General features: G+C 42.3%; 1 protein-coding gene across 1 annotated transcript in view; it reads right to left on the bottom strand.

The window, feature by feature from the left end:
* Positions 1-19,994, bottom strand: part of atxn7l1 (ataxin 7-like 1) — a 92,775-nt gene extending 72,781 nt beyond the window's left edge. The window contains exons 1-3 of the mRNA XM_080754752.1: positions 19,890-19,994; positions 18,054-18,122; positions 8,051-8,155 (exon numbers count right to left, since the gene is read on the bottom strand). Coding sequence (XP_080610878.1) covers positions 8,051-8,155; positions 18,054-18,122; positions 19,890-19,992 — 277 coding nt within the window. The 5' untranslated portion in view covers positions 19,993-19,994. The remainder of the gene's footprint in view (positions 1-8,050; positions 8,156-18,053; positions 18,123-19,889) is intronic.
* Between the last annotated feature and the right edge of the window lie 2,969 nt (positions 19,995-22,963).

Genomic DNA, 22,963 nt, shown 5'->3' with positions numbered 1-22,963 from the left:
ACAAAGAAATGGAGGGCCATATCTCCTTCTTTTTTGCCTCTAACGATAATGGAGAGGTCGATGACTCTGTCCTATGGGAATCCTTTAAAGCTGTAATGAGAGGTCACATAATTGCATTTTCGTCAGCCAAACGTAAGCTTCAAGAACAGTCTCTGAGATTAATAGAGGTTACTCTAACTCAATTGAATAAAGATTACCTAGACTCCCCCTCGTCAGAAATACTGGGCAAAATTACGAAATTGAAATACGACTACAACTCTATTCTTACTAAACGAGTTTGCTCCCAATTATTAAATTACAGACAAAAAATATTTGAATTTGGAGACAAACCACACAAACTACTGGCTAGACTGCTTCGACAATCCCAAGCCTCCCAGGCCATCCTCTCTATCAATAACAAGAACGGAAATCGAGTTACTGACCCTAAAGAAATAAATAACTGTTTTGAAGAGTTTTACCGTGACCTTTATAGCTCCAAAAGTACCTCTAGTCAGGAGGATATCGACAATTTTTTGCAAGAATGTGATCTCCCCTCATTAAGTGAGGAAGCAGTGGCGGAGTTAGATGCAGACATTACATTAGGGGAAGTCAAGATGGCTATCCAGCAGGCTCCGAATAACAAAGCCCCTGGGCCGGACGGCTTTGGGGCGGAGTTTTATAAGGCCTACTCCAGCCTCTTAGCGCCTTTCATACTTCGTATGTTGAATAACTCTAAAGAATCAGGCTCTCTGCCGAAGGGGCTGTACCATGGTAGGATTTCCCTACTACTTAAAAAGGACAAGGACTCTTCACTAGCATCCTCATACAGACCCATTTCTCTTTTGCCAACGGAAACCAAAATACTGAGCAAAATTCTTTCTTCTAGGCTTAAAGAGCATATTTGCAATATTATTCACCCGGATCAGACTGGGTTCATGCCCTCCAGACATATACAGTATAATATGAGGAGGCTGTTTAATCTAATCTACAACCCTGCACGTAGTACGGAGGATGCGGTCGCGATCTCACTTGACGCCCAGAAGGCCTTTGACCAAATTGAACATCCATATATGCTTTCCGTCTTGACTAAATTTGGCTTTGGGGATTCTTTCATTAACTGGATTAAGGTCATTTATCACGAACCATCGGCCTCAGTCCTCACTAATCAAAATGAATCGAAACCATTCAGGCTTTTTAGAGGCACACGCCAGGGGGATCCGATCTCACCTTATATATTCGCGCTTGCGTTAGAACCCTTAGCTGCGAGGATACGGGCCTGCTCAGTAATCCACCCGATTGTGCAACATGGTACCTCGCACAAAATTTCGGCCTACGCTGACGATGTGGTCTTGTTTATTTCTGATCCAAGGGCTTCCATCCCCACACTGCTAAACCTCATCAATGAGTTTGGTTCTTTTTCAGGGTACAGAATAAACTGGGATAAAAGCGAACTGATGCCTTTATCAGATGTAGTGGACAAAACCTTTCTGTCATCCACCCCATTCAAAATTGTCTTGGATAAATTTACGAGTCTGGGAATTATAGTCACAAGTAAATTGAATAACTTACTGAAGGCAAACTGGGACCAAAAAATAAAACAATTGCAGAAAAACATAGAGTTCTGGAACACCTTACCCTTATCAATGGCTGGACGTATTAACGCCATCAAAATGGTAACTTTACCTAGATTTTTGTATGTCTTTCAATCAATCCCAACAAGCATTCCTCAATATTATTTTAAGAAACTAGACTCAATCATCTCCGCCTTTATATGGTTTGGCAAAACTCCCAGGATTACTCGTCTACATCTGTGCAAAAGTAGGAGTGAGGGTGGATTTGGTCTCCCTCAATTCAGACTATATTACCTGGCAGCTAACTTAAATTTTATTACTCAATGGTTCGACTGTTACCCAGGCTATAACCTTGAAAGTATGCCCTCCTGGCTAAGAATGGAACACTTGTCGTGCACAGGCACGTGCCTACCCGCACTGCTAAATAGTCCTGTTAAGTTTAAGAAGGATATCTATAGTCATAACCCTATAATTCAGCATTCTCTTAAAATCTGGTCTCAAATCTCAAAATTGATAAAAGCTCCCAAATTGTATATGTACACTCCCATTTGTGGCAATCATGCCTTTAAACCAGGCCTGACCGACCCAGTTTTTCGTCTCTGGAGGGAAAAAGGAATCGAATCCTTAAGTAACTTGTATAGGGATGACCATTTTGTTTCTTTTCAACAACTCAAGCAGTTGTGTCAACTTCCGGCATCACACTTTTTTAGATACTTACAGATTAGAAACTTTTTCAGAACTCATGTCCCACAATTTGAACAAAAGACTCGTCATCCGACACTAGAGAGCATAATGAGAGTCGATTCCTTTGGTAAAGGTGCAGTCTCGCAATACTATGCAACTTTGCAAGATTTGTCTAGTCTACCCTCTCTCCCATTCAAAGAGAACTGGCAAAGAGAGCTAGGTATTGATATCTCGGACGAAACGTGGGAGGAGTGTATTGACAATATTCATCACAGCTCTATTAATGTCAGGCATGGCCTCATCCAATTTAAGATCATTCACAGATTACACTTCTCCCCGACTAAAGTGCATAAATTATTTAAGGATTCTTCTCCCCTGTGTGGCAAATGCTTTATTGAGCAAGGTACCTTAGCACATCAATTTGTTCAATGCCATAAGTTGCAAAACTTTTGGAACCAAATTTTTGACTTTCTTGGGAAAGCTTATGAGAGGGAACTCCCTCCTGCTCCGTTAACTGCGCTCTTCGGGGTGCTGGAGCCAGGGTGGGCCCAAAACAACCGGGAGAATCAAGTTGTTAGGCTCTCTACATTGCTCGCCAGGAAATTAATCCTTCAAGCCTGGAAATCAGTTAAACCCCCATCCATTGACATGTGGATAAAGGAACTAGGCGGAGTCCTGCACCTGGAGAGAGTAAGATTTGTCCTCACAGATAGGGAGCCCCAGTTCCAAAAAATATGGTCACCTATCCTGCACCTTTTAGAGTCTCTGAAAAGAGTAGACAGTGCTTAGTCGCCCCCTAGGGTCACCTGCTAACTTTTACTGATCAAGTACAACGTGTGATTACTCTGTATGCTGTTCGCCTATCTCCGGGGACGCGTGCCGCCATCAGCCATTTGTTTGTTTGTTTGTTTGATTGTTGTTTGTCTTGTTTATTTTTTCCTTTCTTGTTTGTTTTGTCATTATTGCTGTAGTATTATTTATGTTTTAACTGTCAATTTTGTTTTATTGTTTATATATGTATATTCGACTTTTGTATTGGTATAAGGTTTTTTTCTATTCTGTCATATGGTCCAACCTGGTTTTGTCATGATGTTTTCTCTCCATAGTTGCTATGGACGATATGTCTTTAAAAATGAAAAATACTAATAAACAGATGTTAAAAAAAAAAAAGCGCCCTGTACTGCTGTGAGGGGGGCCCATAGATTAGGAGATTAGAGACGCCTAATATATTGGAAATGACAAAATACATATTGTCGTTGTCGGGTGTAAACCTTGTATCTCCAAGTTTCAAATGTGTATGTTCTTTCGCAAAACAAAGCCCTGCCTCATCGTACAAGGCCGTCGCACAAAAGTAGTGAAAACAGCAGATCTACAAGCACACAACGCCTCGCGGTGCGAGGCGTTGTGTGCTTGTAGATCGGCTGTTTTCACAAGTTTAAATCATTTTTAAAATGAAAAATGCAAAACGAACAGTTTTGAACATACAAGGTTTTCACCCGACAACGACGATATAATAGCCTATGAATGTATAATACTGTCACCAGTAGGGGGGCCCTTGGGTTTATTAAACCCATCAACCCTATACAAATTACGCTTGTGTGTACCGCACAACTCGCTCCACCAAAGCCGTGCTACTCTAGCCTGGATACAAGCCTGCTACACTACGTTCAGTGGATTGGTTTCTTCACTTTGCTTCTCAGTCTGCAGGCTCCTACCTCCAAGGGAGGCGGGACATAGAAAACAAGTGGAAACCACTCACGACTTCTGATTGGTCTGTGGTGAGGGGCGGGACAAATATACCAGTGTGTATTGGCTGGCTGATGACGTAGCTCCTTTTTTTTTTGTTTGCTGAGAAAATCAATAAAAACACATACAGCAATTCGAGGAGTACACACTAGGGCTGCAAGCGAACCTTCGGAGGTTCGAACGTTCGTTCGTTACGTTGGCAATCGAAGTTCGAAATTAATGGGTTCAGGTTTTTTTCTTTTTTTTTCTTCTTTTTTTACACGAAAAATAATTATCAGAATGTGATTGGCCTATTCAGAATATCACAGTAGTAGAGATAGCCAGATACGAAATAAGTTAGGCCTACCGGTAAACACTAACAGTTAATGGTGACCGTTATAGTAGTTATAAAATGCACCAGAACAGCTTGGAGCGATCAAGGACCGTCCTCCGCTCCAATTGCGCTCCTATTTGGGGCCGCGAACCGGGTGGCGAATCAGCCTCGCTGACACACGCTTGTTGACAGTGAGCGAGAGCAGCTGTCCTGGGCAGAGAGAGACGTGTGTGCTTTGAACAGCGAACACCCAGCCATCCACGCACCCAAAGATTAAACATCCCTTTCTCCTAAGCATGAGCAAAGATGGATTTCATTGCAACCCCCTAAAGGATCTATAATCAATGCGATGTATGGGGTTGTTACATCGAGACCAGTTTAGCCCGAACGCGACGAGCTCCGATGCAGTCACCAAGTCTAATCATCATCATCCGTGCAACTCCGCTATACATTGAGCCTGTTCGTCAACAAACTGTGCGACATTTTCTCCGATTGGGTTGGATTTTCCAAGTGTTAGCCTAGGTGTTAATGCGGCCACGCATCCACGCGTTTTCAATGGATAAAACAGCGCATTTAAAACATTTCCTAGTTTCCTACACTGTTTAAAGGTACAGTACATTCGATGGTTCGAACGTCCGAACGTTCGGTTTTTATTCAATTGAACGAACCATCGAAGGTTCGATGGTTCGTTCCGAAAATCCCCCCTAAGTTCGAATCCCTAAAACAGGGCTAGATTACAGCCCTAGTACACACGAAGGTCGTGACACTTATTTCCGCTGAGGTCCTCCAAATAACAGTTAATAAGCTAAAAACAAATACAAATTACAGTACAAACACAAACCTATACAGTACAAACATAACACGTGCTGCCTTGTCTTTCCTAAACTATAGGGGTACCCTTTCTAAAAGACCTGCTTTAGTCATCTGCTTAAAACCCCTTAAATTGGTTGTCAATTTAACTCATTTAATGCCACCCTTTCACCACTAGAGGGTGCCCAGAGTGCCATAGACAATCCCATAGAGATATGCTGGTATATGCAGAAGCCCTGCAGCCATGACTTGCCTGAACACTTTCCTTTGTGCATGTACAGGAAGAGGATGAAGTTAGCTTGAAGTTAGCTATTGGCTACCAAGCATTTTAAAAGCCTTATTTTCGTCAACTTAGCCATGATTAAACCTTGCACACCTCATGCATGGGAAAAAAACAGAGAAGAATGAGCTCTAAAAAATCCAATGCAATCCTGGATTGCATTGGAGTGGATTTGTGCAGTTTGTTCACAGCTTTCAAACAAAAAAATCCGATTGGAAATCCGTTCAGGCATTCTTGAGATAATAGCCATTATGTTTTACATGTTATGTAAACAAACATGGCCGCCCTGTATGTTAGATGGGGTTGTATGGGGGTGGAACATGCAAAATCGCGATTGAAATCATGTTCACTAGATTTGATGGGGTCCAAAAAAAAAAAATCAAAAAAATGTTTTTCAAAAAAAAAAATTTTTGAATATTTTTGAAAACATTTTAACAACATAAATCTGTGTGGAGGTCCCTGGCACCACATATTTTCAGATGGGGGTGGACAAATATGTTAATCTGGGGTCCTTGATATGAAAAGATTTGGGAACCACTGGTTTAAAAAATATTAGAAAGTAAGCCCAATAAGCAACTATACTATTTCTTTAGAGACACAAATTGCTTTATTATAAGCAGACATGGCAACCCAGGTACATTCAGAGTCCAGAGCCTAGAACGCCAACTACTGACACTTTAATGCAAGGACAACAGGAGACCAAATGATGTTTTTCAGGCCAGCTTTTTCAGACTCCGCCTCTTTCAGGATATGAACAGGAAGCCTGGGGCGGGGCCAGGAATAACGTGAATAGCCTATATCTTTTGAATGCCTGAATGGATTTCCCAGTGGATTTTTTTGTTTGAAAGATGTGAATGGCATGCACACGTGTGGTGCATCATCTGTGCATTATCTGTGCATGACCTGTTCACATTAAAAGGTAATATTTTAAAGATTCTGGCAATGGAAGACATTGAAGATTTGAATGCAACTTTTGGCAACAATTGTGTCAACATCAGTTTCTAACCTTAATCCTACTCTGATTCGTTGGAACTAGGGCTGTCACGATATGACATTTTACATGACGATTAATTGTCACTCAAATAATTGGCGATTAACGATTTAATTGTGTTTTTGTCGTTGATAATTACATTTCTGTTTTGGCTTTTAGGCTTTGAAGTTGTACATGGTAGATATGACACAAGCTCACAACGCGTCGCATCGCGACACACACACACACACACACACACACACACACACACACACACACACACACACACACACACACACACACACACACACACACACACACACACACACACACACACACACACACACACACACACACACACACACACACACACACACACACACACACACACAATTTTTGACCTTTTTTTTTAAATATATGATCATTTTTCAACATGGAAACGATTATGAAGATTATGAAAAATAATCACGATTATGTAAAAAAATCACGATTAGACGATTATGTAATAATTGTGACAGCCCTAGTTGGAACAACATCCAATCAGAAATGACGTCGCCTACGTAACAGGTGACGTTCGAGTCAAAAATGGAGGCTTTCCAGACTGAGAAGCGAAGTTACAAAACCAATCCACTGAACGTAGCAGGCTGGTACCCAGGCTGGTACCCAGGCTGGTACTACTCATAAGCTGAGTTGGCGGTGCTCGGGACCAAACCCATGTTTATTTGTGATAGGTTGGAGTACAGTATGCTGCAGGCTTTACTGTGAGTGTGTGTACCTTGACATAATATATGAGGATTGTGCGTGCATCTGTCTGTGCATACGTGTGTGTGTGTGTGTGTGTGTGTGTGTGTGTGTGTGTGTGTGTGTGGACAGGGAATTACTACTTTGTGGGGACCTCATGTCCCCACAAAGATAGTACAATCGGAGAAAAAAACCTTGTGGGGAAAAATTTTAGTGTCCCACAAGGTGTTTAGGGGTTAGGTTCCGTTAAGGGTTAGGGTTAAAAATGAATGGAATGTCCCCACAAATATAGTAGACTATGTGTAATGTCCCCACAAAGTAGTAATTGCAAACCTGTGTGTGTGTGTGTGTGTGTGTGTGTGTGTGTGTGTGTGTGTGTGTGTGTGTGTGTGTGTGTGTGTGTGTGTGTGTGTGTGTGTGTGTGCGTGCGCGTAGGCTAAACAGTTATCACGGTTTGACTCTGTGTCAGCCGTCATTGCCTAATCCAGTGGCTCTCAAACGGTTTTCTTTTCCCTTTCCCTGATATTAAGCTTTACAGGTCAGCACGTTCATATCTGTAGTAACCTTAGGCTTAGGGGTACAGTACACGTACGTACCCCCATTTGAGAAACACAGGCCAAATCTATAGAAGGCTCTGCTATCTGTCATACACTGATGCTTTGCTGTAGATAATTGTACATGTGTTTAGTTGTAGGCTACTATGCTATGCCAGATCTGTGGTGAAGCGTGGCAATGCATTCTTGTTTTGGGACATATTTTATGCTCCGTCGTACTACGGCGTAGTGCAGCTATCACTACTATCATCTACAATGACATGCCCAAAACAAGGACGCAAGGTTGAAAGTGTTTAAGACTGTGTGTGTGTGTGTGTGTGTGTGTGTGTGTGTGTGTGTGTGTGTGTGTGTGTGTGTGTGTGTGTGTGTGTGTGTGTGTGTGTGTGTGTGTGTGTGTGTTACCATAGTGTGCGAGGATGCCCTGGGGAGTGACCACCTTCTTGCAGACGTTGCAGACAACGAGACAGAAATCCTCCAGTGCGGGAAACTGGCCGTATACAAACATCTCTGAAACACACACACACACACACACACACACACACACACACACACACACACACACACACGTTTCATTATATATATACAAATGTGAGGAACACCGACTAACTTCCATTTACTGTACTTGAACATCATTCGTATTCTGGGAGAACTTCAGCAGAAAAAAGCAGATTGGCAATTTTTAATTTTATTTTGAAGAGCCCCGGAAGCCACGTGCGTGTGCATGTTGTGTAATCAGACGACAGACGATTCTAGGAAGTGGGTCAGATTGTTTAGAAACGGTCGCAAAACTAAAATCCTAACCGGGGGTCGAACATCACGGAAGAGTGTAGCCGTGAAAAAGAGTGTTTTTTGGCCTTTTCAGTGTCATTTGCACCTTATTCAGGGATACAGCCGTTTCCATGTTACAGCATAGAACAGGAGTCAATGGAGACTAGGCGCTCCATTTTGCTTCTGCCCGCGTTGCGTCATGACGTATCCGCATCCTTTTTCCCCCTCTACGCTATGTCTTCGGCCAAAATAGGGTTGTTAGATCTGCTGTTTTTGCCAAATATCCTAGACTAAGAATGCTAGGGTTCATGTGATTAAGAAAACAAAACAAATTACGTCTAACGTATTGATATAGGCATCACTGATACCTATCCCAATATTAAACACATCTCACACACACACTCTTCCGCTCTCTCTCTCCGCAGGCATGCTGGCAGTCAGATGTGTTTTGAGCATGCCTCTAACACCCAACAGCTTGCTGGCAGTCTTTCTGCTCACACACACACTGTACAGCCACACAGTCCTAAAACAGCCAGGTGCACACGCACACTGCCACGCACGCACACAAGCAAGCACGCATGCACAGTCGCACGCACACACACACACACACACACACACACACACACACACACACACACACACACACACACACACACACACACACACACACACACACACACACACACACACACACACACACACACACACACACACACACACACACACACACACACACACACACACGTCTCTGTGCATAATAATAAGTGGTTAAAATAAGGCAGACAGAGAGAGGCGGACAAAGTAAAGCGAGTTAACTTGGCCGGTCAAATCCGTGAGAACCGTGCAAATCGCCTATTTTCAGTGCTCAACACTGTTGTGCGAATCGGGCACGAGGAAGTTCTGTGGTGCGCTCACGTATCCAGTGAAATAATTAGACACAGACAGGTAACAAGACAACAAGACGGATGGATGGACAACACAGAGTAAAGGATGGGCAGACAAACTAACAGAATATGAGTAGGATTGTATATTGGTCTATAATGCATTATTAGCGAATTATTGACTGCGCTTATATAGTGTGCTGTTACGCTGAGCTTATAATGCATTATGACGGTAAATATGGTGTACACATGAGAAACAGACTGTTGGCAAATTGAGAGGTAGTATAAAGTGGAGAGAAATCGGAAATGTGATCAAAGGCATTAACCCCACACGCACACGCACACGCACACGCACACACACACACACACGCACACACACACACACACACACACACACACACACACACACACACACGTAAAGAGGAGTGTATTAGGTTGTGCTGGTGCCATTAAGAGGCACATGACAACTTGTCCCACCACTCACACATTCACTCAACACCCACTGACACACATCAACACTTATTATCCCTGAGCTGAAAGTGCACTGAAAGTGTGTGTGTGTGTGGGGGGGGGGCGGGTATTGGAGGCAGTGGCAGGAGGAGCATGTGTATTTGTAAACTTACTAGTGTGCAGTTTCCTAAACCTACCGAAGCCAAGTGTGCGCAAAGTGCAAGGGATACTACTTCACCGTGTGTGTGTGTGTGTGTGTGTGTGTGTGTGTGTGTGTGCGTGCGTGTGTGCGTGCGTGCGTGCGTGCTCTCAAATAAAGTGGAGTGTGTGGTTTGTCACGACCTTGCATTGCTCACATGCTTTCAGTCATCTGGAACGCCTAAGAGGCCACTGTCTTGTGTGTGTGTGTGTGTGTGTGTGTGTGTGTGTGTGTGTGTGTGTGTGTGTGTGTGTGTGTGTGTGTGTGTGTGTGTGTGTGTATCAGGGAAGGCAAAAGATCAGCAAGGAGATTTGGGGTCAAAGTGTGGTTCATAACACAAACAGTAGGCAGTTTGAGAGAGAGACAGACAACCTGCAAACTGTGTAACAACGTTACAGCACATGGAACATGTAATTCTATTGCTAGTTCCATCAATTAAATTATCTTTAATATTAGATACATGTACTCTAGTCTGTCAGTCTGTCCGTCACGTCACACTTTTCCTCTACTCATATCTCCGCCACCGTTGCCCCAATCCATGCCAAACTTTGCACACACACTCCTTTGCTGCTCCACCCCTCATTTCTCACATGGCCCTCTTCTAGTGCCACCATGAGGCCGATTCTTGCAAAACAAATTTTTGGACACTGCTCCTACAGAATTTGCCCTAAAATCACGCAAAGCGCTACAAAGTATCTCTACAGTATGAAAGAGGTTGCGAGCACCCCGAGAAGATCTGTGTTACAGCCAATGAGAGCACAGGACAGCTGTGCTCACAGACAGAAAGTCCTGTCTGTCTGTATCAATACATGGATATCATGAATATATATATACATAGACCTTTATTCAGAGGGTAAATTCAGGTGTCTTATTGGTAGTAATATTTCTGTTAAATAATAGTCAACACATAAAACCAACACATCTCACGTCAATATGTTAAAACCACACAGGAGCAATGCTGGTGTTATTATGAAAACATTGAACACTCTATATATGTGTGTGTGTGTGTGTGTGTGTGTGTGTGTGTGTGTGTGTGTGTGTGTGTGTGTGTGTGTGTGTGTGTGTGTGTGTGTGTGTGTGTGTGTGTGTGTGTGTGTGCATGTGCGCGCGCACACGCGCAAAGAGAGACAGAATGAAAATATTTAGCGTCCTGCTGCCTACATACGGCCACAGGAGCCTTTCATGTTTTCGTTGGACATTGGAATAAAAACAAATACAGTAGTTGGCTATGTATCGGGTCTGGATCGCATCCTGATGAAATATCTGGCAGTGTGTGATCCCTTGTCGGTGGTCAATCTTATAGTGTGAAAACCACAACGATATATGACAGACGATTTCAAGACAGACACTCGTATAGTGTGAAATACTTTAACGATCCGATGAGTTAACTAAATTGCACCTTGACTCTTGGATCAAATTAACTTCAATTCAGCTTCTTATGTTTTACAACTTGAGCCAAGTCAATTTGATTCCGGAACGTGGTGCGTTCCCTGCTGTCAACAGACCATAAAAAAGCATGACTAAACATTGTAATGCTAAAAATGAGAGCGTCTGCTAGCTGCCGTGTTTGCTGCTGCAAAATCCCTGAAAGTACTACTGTGTGCGTCGACTATGAGCAGGGCTGCAACTAGCTCTGGTCCTGGTCCATAGCGTTATTGGAGTTCTCCGTAACGCTATGTTCCTCTACCTCCCAAATCCTTGGCAAATCCGGAAAGACCCGTCGTCTGGTCCGAAAATAACAAGAACTGTTTCGCCCCTCACAAAACCAAAGGTATCAGTGGACAGTTGAAAGCTTACTCTACTTAGTGGACGCGGTCTGAGCCCCCTCCACACGCTTAAAATACATTTTAGGGTAAAATGAAAAATATTCCACCATGGATGATGATTCATTTAACTCAGGGGTTTTCAAACTTTTTCGTGTCAACACGAAAATGTATCAAGTATTTGGCTGTGGAACACCCGTCTGAAACGGTTTTGTGCCAGGGACCCACAGAGGAGAAGATTTGTTCTCCAAACAGTATCAATATCATTATCAAAAACAGCAGATGTGCAAGCTTGTAGATCTGCTATTTTTGCCTAGCCAACATACAAAATGGTTCAAATGATTGTGATGCTATATTAACACATTTTGCTGGTGACGCCCCCCCAAGTACGCCCCACCAAGTACGTATATTATAAGTATCTTTTACCAATTCTAGAGGGTTTAAGTGGTACCGGATATGCAGCTCAGCAAATAAAGGTGAATTGAACCCAGTGCATGACGGAGAACGATATCACGATAAATTAAATCTCCACGATATGATTATCGTGAGTGTTTTTTACCACAATATACGATAATATCGCTTATCGTCCCATCCCTACTAAAAACATGGTGCTTGCCATGCAAGGCCATTCCAAGAATCCTTGAGAAAATGCAATAAATAAAACAATCAGAATGTAGTACTGTGAAAGAATACATTATTTCCGACTAAAGTGGAATCCCAAGGGTCAGACAAAACAACATGGCACAAGCACTTATAAGAGCATGAACGCAGTTTCCTAAACCTCTGCCAACAACCACTGTGAGTGAGGCAACTGCCAAAGGACCAACAGGCCAGAACTGAGTTACCAGAACAATCCCTGATTGGTCAATGAGTGCATTGAAATCTGCTAAGATGATCCGTCGTTGGCTGAAGGGTGTTTTTAAAAGATGTGGTGGAATCTCTCGAGGAGCAAGGAAGGCACCCCAAGCAAGGATGACAGACCGGTCTTCATGTTCACTGTTTATTCAGCAGTAAGTACATGTTTCAACATCTTGGGTCTAATTTAGCACGTGCACAAGCAGGCAACAGGACTGACTCCCCCGTAGCTGCTGGGTGCTGGCTTATCAGGCAAACATAGTCAAATCTATTCTTATCACAAGGTGTTTGAGCATCCTGCCTCCATCATCCAAATTATTGTTGCTGTCCTAATATTGTCCAGTCTGTTTTCCTATCTCTATTTCAGTCACAGACCTTTAGACACAAGGGTCATTGGCTGGTCATCGTGACCAGATATCCTACCGATTGTTTCATCTCACTCACTTCACTTTGTCTGCTGACCTCACTCGGCAACAAAATAAACAGAAAATAAACAAAAATAAAAATAAAACAATTCACAGGAGGCAAGCAGTGATCACCCCATGATGTGCACTGCAATGTAGTTTCAAATGCACTACATTGCATGTGCTTTTTGAGAGAAAAAAATAAGAAGACCCGTGTGACATGGGTGATCTGGGCAGCTTGCCCCAGGAAATGTGCCAATCTCAACAGGAAACAACGGTATGTGTCATCATGATGTCACGACTCTTAACATAGCATTTCAAGCAGACAGTGACAGTAATCTGCTAGTCTGTGTTCATCTGTCCATAACCCCATGAAATGTACTCATAGAGGGTGGGCGGGATCACAAACGTAACATGCTGTGGAACTGCGAGGCGCACCGTTGCTCCGATCGGCACCTAACTTGGCACCAACAATGGTTAAAGGGTCTGCCCATCAGAATAGCCACACCAGGGGCCCTGCCTTCATAACGCCTTATTTTACACTTGGTTGCATGCTGAAAATAGCCCATCTACATTGTGAGCCGTTGTGAGCTTGTAGATCTGCTATTTTCAGAGCACAACAACCGAACGCAACCAAACATAAAATGACTTATCGTTTAGTTCTACTGGACATTCCACATTTGTCAAGTTTTTTATTTATTGACAAAATTGTCAATTTATTTACTGTTAGTTTTAGTCATTATAGCTTAGTTTCTTTTTCTGTTTCTGTTTCGTTTTCGTCAGTGAAAAAGGTAGTCGCCTTTTTTGCTATAGTTTTAGTCGACGAAATGAACACTGGTACAACATCAACTGTTTGGGTACAAGCAGAGAGAGAGAGAGAGAGAGAGAGAGAGAGAGAGAGAGAGAGAGAGAGAGAGAGAAAGAGAGAGAGAAAGTAAAAGGCAGATTGACTGGTGGGAGGCAAGAGATAAGGGTATAAACATAAGAAACAGGCAGATGGAAGAACAGGGAGAGATAGGAGATGCATCATAGACAGCAAGACCAAAGACAAAATATTGCACAGCAGATAGAGAGAGAGAGAGAAAGAGAGAGATTGGAAGAAAATTATGATAAAAAGAGACACAAAAATATAGACAGAAAGCAATCAAAGGACTATAATTGTGAATTGGCATTACTGTATGTATAATTGCGACCGTCAGGGAGCAGTTTACTATGAAAACCTCCACCGGCCGTCCGTCCGTCGGTCGGTCACCAACGGTCGCTTATCTCCCGATTAGGGAGTCTTACTGGTGTGTAATTTTCAAAGCAATTACACATTAATATTATTATTTTTTGCATCAATATTTGTGAAATATATAGCTCTGTGTCTACACTCTCGGAGGAGGACCACTTTGAGAACCACTACATTACATCACCACCTCCTGTTTCCAGAGGACTGATATGACTGGATGCCACTCAGGTCATACTGTGTTACTGTCAACTGTCACCAGAGAGATAGGCAGACACAGACAGAGAGAGAGACAGGGAGAGAGAGAGAGACAGAGAGAGAGAGAGAGAGAGAGAGAGAGAGAGAGAGAGAGAGAGAGAGAGAGAGAGAGCAACAGTGAATGAGACGTAAAGAGTGAAAGGGACAGTGTTTTGTGAGAAAGAGAACAGAGAGATACAGAAGACAGTGAGGGAGAAGTATAAGTGCGTCAGTCAATGCCATATCGCTGTCTGTTTGTCTGTGTCCTGACATCATCATCTCAAGGAGATCTATGTGTTCTGTGTGTGTGTGTGTGTGTGTGTGTGTGTGTGTGTGTGTGTGTGTGTGTGTGTGTGTCCCTCAGCAGGTTTTGAAGTGGTGTTGGCAACAGATTACTGATTCCAGGGATGCCATCCGTGAGAGAGAGAGAGTACGCGCATGCGAGAGACACACACACACACACACACACACACACACACACACACACACACACACACACACACACACACACACACACACACACACACACACACACACACACACACACACACACACACACACACACAATGTATGAGTTAAAGGATGCTAAAATAAAAATAATGTTTCGAAAATATTTTATAAAAAAAAATAAGCTTCATATATGTGTTTCTATTCAAAAATGACCACAAAAAGCGTAAAAGAATGATAAAATAATCATTTTGGCCATCGTCAGACCGACACTTTGTTTACATTCTAGTCTATAGACTAGGATGTAAACAAAGTGTCGGCCCTACAATGAAAAAGTTGACTATAGCTCCTTTAAAAGTAGGCACAAGAGGTGCTCCTCCATGGTGTGTGTGTGTGTGTGTGTGTGTGTGTGTGTGTGTGTGTGTGTGTGTGTGTGTGTGTGTGTGTGTGTGTGTGTGTGTGTGTGTGTGTGAGACAGTCTGCTGACCACAGGCGGAAGTCTTGTGGCAGAATAGTGAATGCATAAGTCAAATCCCCTCTGTACGTTTGAGTGCGTGTGTGTAAGGCCTAACAGCCCTGATAATCTAAAAATGTCTTGGCCTTCTCAACTCTGTCTCGCAGACACTTCCCCTTATGCCTGCATACAGTACATACTTTCGTCTCTTCTGAACGTCAAGAGATTATAAGCACACTGGGGCTGTCTTTACAGGCGCTTAACGGCGAGTTATACACCTGTAGGTAGCAACGGATCTCCTCAAACAGAGTGTCTATTTTTCATTTCATGTGCAGTGAGTATACTTCAAACTTCAAAGCCTACGTCACAAAACATGGGAGGCACACGGATGTCCATGCGGACATGAGCTGATGACCGATGAAGAATTGTGTTCAATGTAACGACTTGGTCCTTAGCATCCCTACTCTGGGGCAAACATTCGGCAGAAATAGCAGGACTACAAGCTCACAATGCATCACAGCGCAACGCTATTTTCGGTAAAGATAACTTATAGTTGGTAGATGGAGAAAAGAAGCGTTTGGCCCCCGGGGGGACTCCAGTCAACTACTGTAAGTATGGTTTAAGTATGATTTGGCTCCGTCACACACACACACACACACACACACACACACACACACACACACACACACACACACACACACACACACACACACACACACACACACACACACACACACACACACACACACACACACACACACACACACACACACACGTGCGATAGTAACAGTAAGACACCCATCCGAGCTTGACTTATTCCTGAACATTTCAGTGTGACCTGACATGAATTCAAAGGATTAACAATAATTTGTTTAACCCAAACAAACCAAAAAAACAAGTTAGCACAGCTTTTCCAAGAGTGCTAATCATTTTCTCAGTACCATTTATATAGAGCTAATGCATTTGGACAACAAAAGATGGCAGTCCATCCACTCTGTTTAATCTTTTTTTTTTCTTCCCATTACTGAGCACGATGACTGACATAAAAGCACAGAAGAAGGCTCGGCGAACAAACAATATTTATTTAGAATAGCAATCATTTTGGAGGCTTTCCTAATTCAAACTGGAACAATTGAATTATTTCAATAACACTGTCAGCCGGACAAAACTTCTTCAGACCACCCTGTCATTGTTGGGTTGTCGTGTGGTGTGAATGGCTGTCACGCTTGCATACACTCTATAGTGCGCTCACAATCACAAACACACGCATGGTTACACAACAAGCACACACACACACACACACACACACACACACACACACACACACACACACACACACACACACACACACACACACACACACACACACACACACACACACACACACACACACACACACACACACACACACACAGACATAGAGACGACAACATGAAAGAACATGCATGTATACACGTGATGCTGTATTACCAGTATCACTGCCAAGATGATGGGTCATATATATTGTAATAGACCTATCCAGAGAAGTTGCATATAGCATGTACTTTGCATGATATACAGTAGTCTATAGTAGTTTCAGTCCAACCAAATGATTTACTTAAACTTGTTTGAGTGTCTTTTTCCTCGGGTCTCTGCAGACATTCAACTTTAAAATTAAACCGTTCCTGGTCAAAACACCTTTTCTATTTCTTTATTTGAGCTGCTGTACAATGAATCACGACATTATAGGGTATCAATCACAATACTGACTAATGCAATTAACAATTCCTGGAAGGTGGATTTCTTTTGACAGAAGGGAAATGCTTTAGGCAGTTTCCTAAAGTATTCTGGTGCCAACTAATGAATTTGCACGACAGAGGAAAATCTTTGATTTATAATCTTTGAGTTATATTTGGCGCTAATAAGTACAAACACACGTATCATAACTCATACTAAAATCACAATATCCATGCTCTTGTTCAGGGGTCTTCAACAGGGGGTCCTGGACCCCTAGGGGGTCCTCAGCGTCACTAGGGGTCCTCCAAATCTTTGTGTAATAGAAACTTTTTTTCCCTCCTTTTATATAGCCTAGTATTAACCACTTGAACCCCAGCGTCCAACTTTAGCCAAAAATAGCAGATCTGCAAGTTTGTAGATCGGCTATTTTTGGCAAAGAGTTTTGGTATAGAGGGGGAAAAGAGCAGACTGAGTACAGAGTGAAAGGTCGAGTTTTAGTACAGAGTGAAAGGTCGAGTTTTTTAAGTATTGACGGTTCAAGTGGTTAAATATCTGAAAACAAAAATGTACATGATTCCAAAATACACTGATGATTGTGCTGTCAAAAGATGAAACTATATGGAATCTATGAACAGGTTGTGGTGGTCCCTGCTTCATCTCTCTCTCTCAACTAAGGGGTCCTCTGCCTGAAAACGTTGAAGACCCCTGCTCTTGTTAATATCGTGAAGACCCACATTTAACTAAATTAGCAAGCACCATAGTTACTTTAAACAACTTTATATTAAAATTTAACCTAAATATGGAGGAAGTGTAATCAAATATTGTTCTTATAAATTGTTAACCAGCTACTTTAAACACTATCTCAATTTATTGGCATAACTTAAAAGGGGGAATTGCATTAATAATCAATAACCAAGTGTAGCTTCATATAACCCGCTGGTGTCCTTTAAAGTGCAGCGTCTGTAAACAACAACATACGTGTTAACATGGCACTTAATCTTACCTTGTTTCCCGAGTTTAGGGGCTTGGTTTTGTCTTAAAGTCTCTCTGTCATTGCTTTCCAAGGACGGGTCTGCATTACAATAAGCAAAACAAAAGAAAAACGATATCACAATGAACAAAACAAAAACACCAAAATGTTCATGCATCATGCATGGTTACATTTAGCTTCTAGTACATTTAGCATTAGTACATTTAGCTTCTGAAACTGAACATCAAGTAGACCTGTCAGTGATGGAAAGTACTCACATTTTTGTTTTTTACTTCAGTAAAAGTATCAATACTGCAATTTATACTCTGTTACAAGTAAAGGTCATAAATTCAAAATTCACTAGAAGCTCACATTCACGTCGCAAAGCAAGGCATTGTGAGCATGTAGATCTGCTATTTTCAAATGGCCGAAATGTATATAGCGCTGAAGTGGTTAATATAAGTTTTGTAACAATAATAATAATAATAATAACTAACTAGTAAAGAACGTTTTCAAATAATGGTAGAGTAAAAGTACTGAAAATTGGAAATACTCCAGTAAAGTCAAAACTAAAAAAAAAACTCTAAATTTGAACTCAACACAAACACAAATGTCGTTATGATGACTATATTACATGATCACAGTCAGTATTCACTATTAACTACAATGTTATGATCATCATCACAGGTTATAGTCATGTTATGATGATGATCAGGGGCGATCTGGGCCCTGGGTACAAGGATTCACTGCGGGCCCCCCCATGAATGTTAACTATTGAAAAATAGCAGATATACAAGCTCACAGCGCGGCACCGAGTGCCGCGCTGTGAGCTTGTAGATCTGCTATTTTTGAAAAATCTTGAAAATGTGTGCAAGAAACCTATGTCAAGGACCCCCAAGATGATATGTATTTGGCCACGGACCCCCATCTCAAAATATCTAGTTCCAGGGACCCCCCCGGAAAGCAAAATTTGAGTTTCAAATGTTCGCTTAAAAAATACATATTCAAAGATTTGCACACATTTTCACGACTTTTCAAAAATAGCAGATCTACAAGCTCGCAGCGCGGCACCGAGCATGTATATCTGCTATTTTTCAATAGCTTAAGTTACTAGGGCCCCTCCACCTTGGGCCCTGGTAACTCAGTCCCACTTTCCTACCCCTTGTGACGCCCCTGATGATGATGACTCAAAGTCTGCAAGTGAAAGGTCTGTTGCATGCATGCAGTGGTGGAGTATCAATATTGAAATATAGAAACACTCTTAATAAGTAAAAGTCTGGAATTCGAAATGTATTTGAATAAAAGTACAAAAGTATTGGCATAAAAAATTATCAGGAAAAAAGTACTTAAAGTACCAAAAGTAAAAGTAGGGCCTGCTCATTATGCAGAATATCCCGTTTAAGTTTTCAAATGTATAAGTAATCCCTACAAAGTAATTAGTAACTAAAGTGTTCAAATAATTGTAGTGGAGTAAAAGTACAATATTTAGATCCAAGATGTAATGGGGTAGAAGTAAAATACTCAAGTAAAGTACAAATACCTCAAAAGTGTGTAGGCCAACAGTACTTGAGTAAATAATGTACTGTCTATTTACACCGCTGGTGACAGTTTGACAGTACAACATTGTACTAAATTTGACAGTACAAAATTGTAAAGTACAGTACTTGAGTAAATGTACTTCGTTACTTTCCAGCACTGACAGTTTGACAGATCGTGCATGGTGGTGGAGAGTGCCTGGAGACACTCAACTCACTCAATCACAGTTGTGGGACAACAACACAACACGCCACACTTTCCCTTCTACTACATAAACAAAACAAACAACAACTGCAGCAGCGGAGCTGTCAGTCAACGGGCAGCGGGACTTACTGTCGTCGAGACGAGGACGTTTATTAACGGCACTGACGAAGGAAGACCAGGGTTTGCACAGGAACGTATGCGGACTTGGTATTTGGCGATCCAGTGTCGCCATTGCTGCTCAGTCCTTCTTGTTGCGTTGCAGAGGGTTGCTTTTTTTCCCTTTTTTGCTCCCCCCTCCACTCTAACTATCTCGCCTTCGTTCGCACGCAGCAAGTCCAAACAAGTAGACTGGGATCAAGTTGCTTTGCACGTTTCTGATCCGGTCTGGGTCTATTGCCGGATACGGAAACGTTTCTTGCGTGTATGTGTGCGTGTAAATAACCGGATACAGTAGGCGGGCTTCGGACAGGATCACACTGGTTGATTCACAATAGAAACGAGGCTTCCCACGGGTGCTGCGGAAAGCCTGGTGAAGCGAGGTTATGGCTGAAGAGATCTAAAGATCCCATAGACGGGAGGGACCGCCGCGCTGTTAGTTATAGGCTGCTTACTTGCGGTTAGACTTTAGTTGTTTGGTAAAAGGTTTCACAAAAACTATTTAGGCCTATGTGTTGTTTCCAGTGCCAGTGGTGGAAAAAGTAGGCTACACACATGTTTTACTAAAAGTATTAATATTGCAACGTAGACATACTAAAAGTCCTGTATTCAAAAAGAATGCACTTGAAAGTACAAAAGTATTGGCATTAATTAAAATGTACTTGAGTAGACAACCAAAAGTAGGCTAATTAAAGTAGTCATTATGCAGAAATTGCAGAATGTCCCATTTCATGTTTTCAAATCTGTATAAAAATATATTGAAAATAGCAGATCTACAAGCACACACTGCATCACCATGTTTCACCAAAACTAACAGTTTCAGCAGTCTATTTTCCTTGGTAATATTTGTATGCTATTAGTCTGCCCCTTAAAATAAGTCACATAGAAAACACTACCAAACAGGGCAGGGTCATGTCCACCAGGACCTCAAACTATCAAAAGTAACGCTGCACAAAACTCCCTGGCAACTACCGCCCCATTTCAATTCTTAGTACCATCTCAATATCATGGAAAAAAGAGTTCCAATCTGGCTTCAGAGAATCCCATTCCCATTCCACTGACACATGCCTTCTCTATTTGAACAACTGCATCAAACGCAAGGTGGATTTGGGCAAATATTGCAGCATGGTCATGCTGGACCTCCAGAAGGCATTTGACATCATTGTAAATCACTCTATTCTGATTGATAAATTAAAAGCTATCGGTCTTGACAGCGCAGCAGTAAGCTGGATGCAATCTTACCTGATGGGGAGAGAACAGCTGAGAACCATCCTCTTTGGATCAAACCATAACCTTAGCAAGGTCAATAACTTCACAGTCAAAGTGGTTGACAATGTAATAACACGAAAACACTAAATTAACTACTTGGGTTGTATCCTAGAGGTTAATCTTTCCAGCGAGTGAATCATTCAGTCCCTCTATGACTATATGGATTCCACGTACGGTATAGCGGACCTCAAAGGCCCTAAAAACAAGGTTCCAAACAGCCCAAACAAACTAATAGGGTCCTGCTTAACCTTCCTTTTCGGTCTCACCTCACCCCTTTTCACTTTTCAAATGTGGGGTGGCTCACAATAGATGACAGAGTACAGCATCTTGCAATGGGCCTCATGTACAAGATACACTACACCACTAAGATACTCATGTACCTGACAAAATACTTCCAAAACGTCAAGGATGTCATGTCCACAATTAGACTACAACACCAGAGGCAGCTCCACAGATCATGTTAGAATTCCATCCAGATTCGGCTCAAACAAAGGGTTCTCCTGCTATACCGCTAAAATGTGGAACTCTGAAACTCTGAGGCTGGACTCACACAACATCTTCTCCATATCATCTGAGAATGGCCACTGGGTGCGCCGTACTAATGCATTGTCAATTGAAGGTTGTTTGGTTTTTTGACGTTGCCGTGTCTCTTGCTCAACCACAGCCTGTCTTTTGGCCAAGAGACACAGCAACGACAAAACACCAAACAACCTTCCATTGACAATGCATTAGTACGGCGCCCCCACAGTGGCCATTCTCAGACGATACGGAGAAGATGTTTCACGCATATGTCTGTGGCGCGCCTCAAAAGCCACTTAGGCTGGACTCACACAGCTGCGTGAAACATCTTCTCCGTATCGCCTGAGAATGGCCTCTGGGAACGCCGTACTAATGCATTGTCAATGGAAGGTTGTTTGGTTTTTTGTCGTTGCCGTGTCTCTAGCTCAACCACAGCCTGTCTTTTGGCCAAGAGACACGGCAACGACAAAACACCAAACAACCTCCCATTGACAATGCATTAGTACGGCGTTCCCAGTGGCCATTCTCAGGCGATACGGAGAAGATGTTTCACGCAAATGTCTGTACAGCGCCTTAGAGGCGGCTGCTACAACTGGTACACCAGACTCAGTAAACTTAACCTAACTTTACCTCCCCCTGACCCTTCTATTGTAAATACCTTTTATTTTTGCATCATGTCTTTTTTTAGTAGACCTACTGTGTTCTATCTGTCTGTCATTTATGAGTTTAAAAAATCTCAATGGCTTTCCTGAGCATATCCTATTTGAGATAGGCTACATAAAGTAGTTCCTGTGTAAATAAGACCTGCGTGAAGTTGGCACCCCATATGATGAAAACATATAAAAATGGTGTCATTATTTAGTGCTGAATTTGTGCATAAAACTCTTCAATTAATCAATCAAAGACCTTGTAGGCTACCAGTGAACTGTACTGTCACGAAACTGTACCTTTTCCTATGCGCAAACTTCTAGCCCTAAATACTTCAATCAATAAATCAAACTCCTCAGAAGCAGTCTAAAAAACATAGCATATGATTGATAGGCTAGGCCTATGTCACGTTTTGGGGATTGTTGTTGAATGACTTGTTGTTTACGCGCTCATCATCAGCGCCTGACAACCAGCTAGCCAATCACAGCGCGAGCGCCCCTCTGGTATATGGGATCTGAGCTCTGCCAAAAACGAAGGAAACGAAACGAGCAGCAGGCACGTCACTGTCTCCCAGTTCGGTCCATCTCGGCAGAACTTTGTCGGCGTGGTGT

The sequence above is a fragment of the Nannobrachium achirus genome, assembly GCF_963921795.1.
Source record: "Nannobrachium achirus genome assembly, chromosome: 23".
NCBI classification, from domain to species: domain Eukaryota; kingdom Metazoa; phylum Chordata; class Actinopteri; order Myctophiformes; family Myctophidae; genus Nannobrachium; species Nannobrachium achirus.
This window is presented reverse-complemented; position numbering and strand designations above follow the sequence as displayed.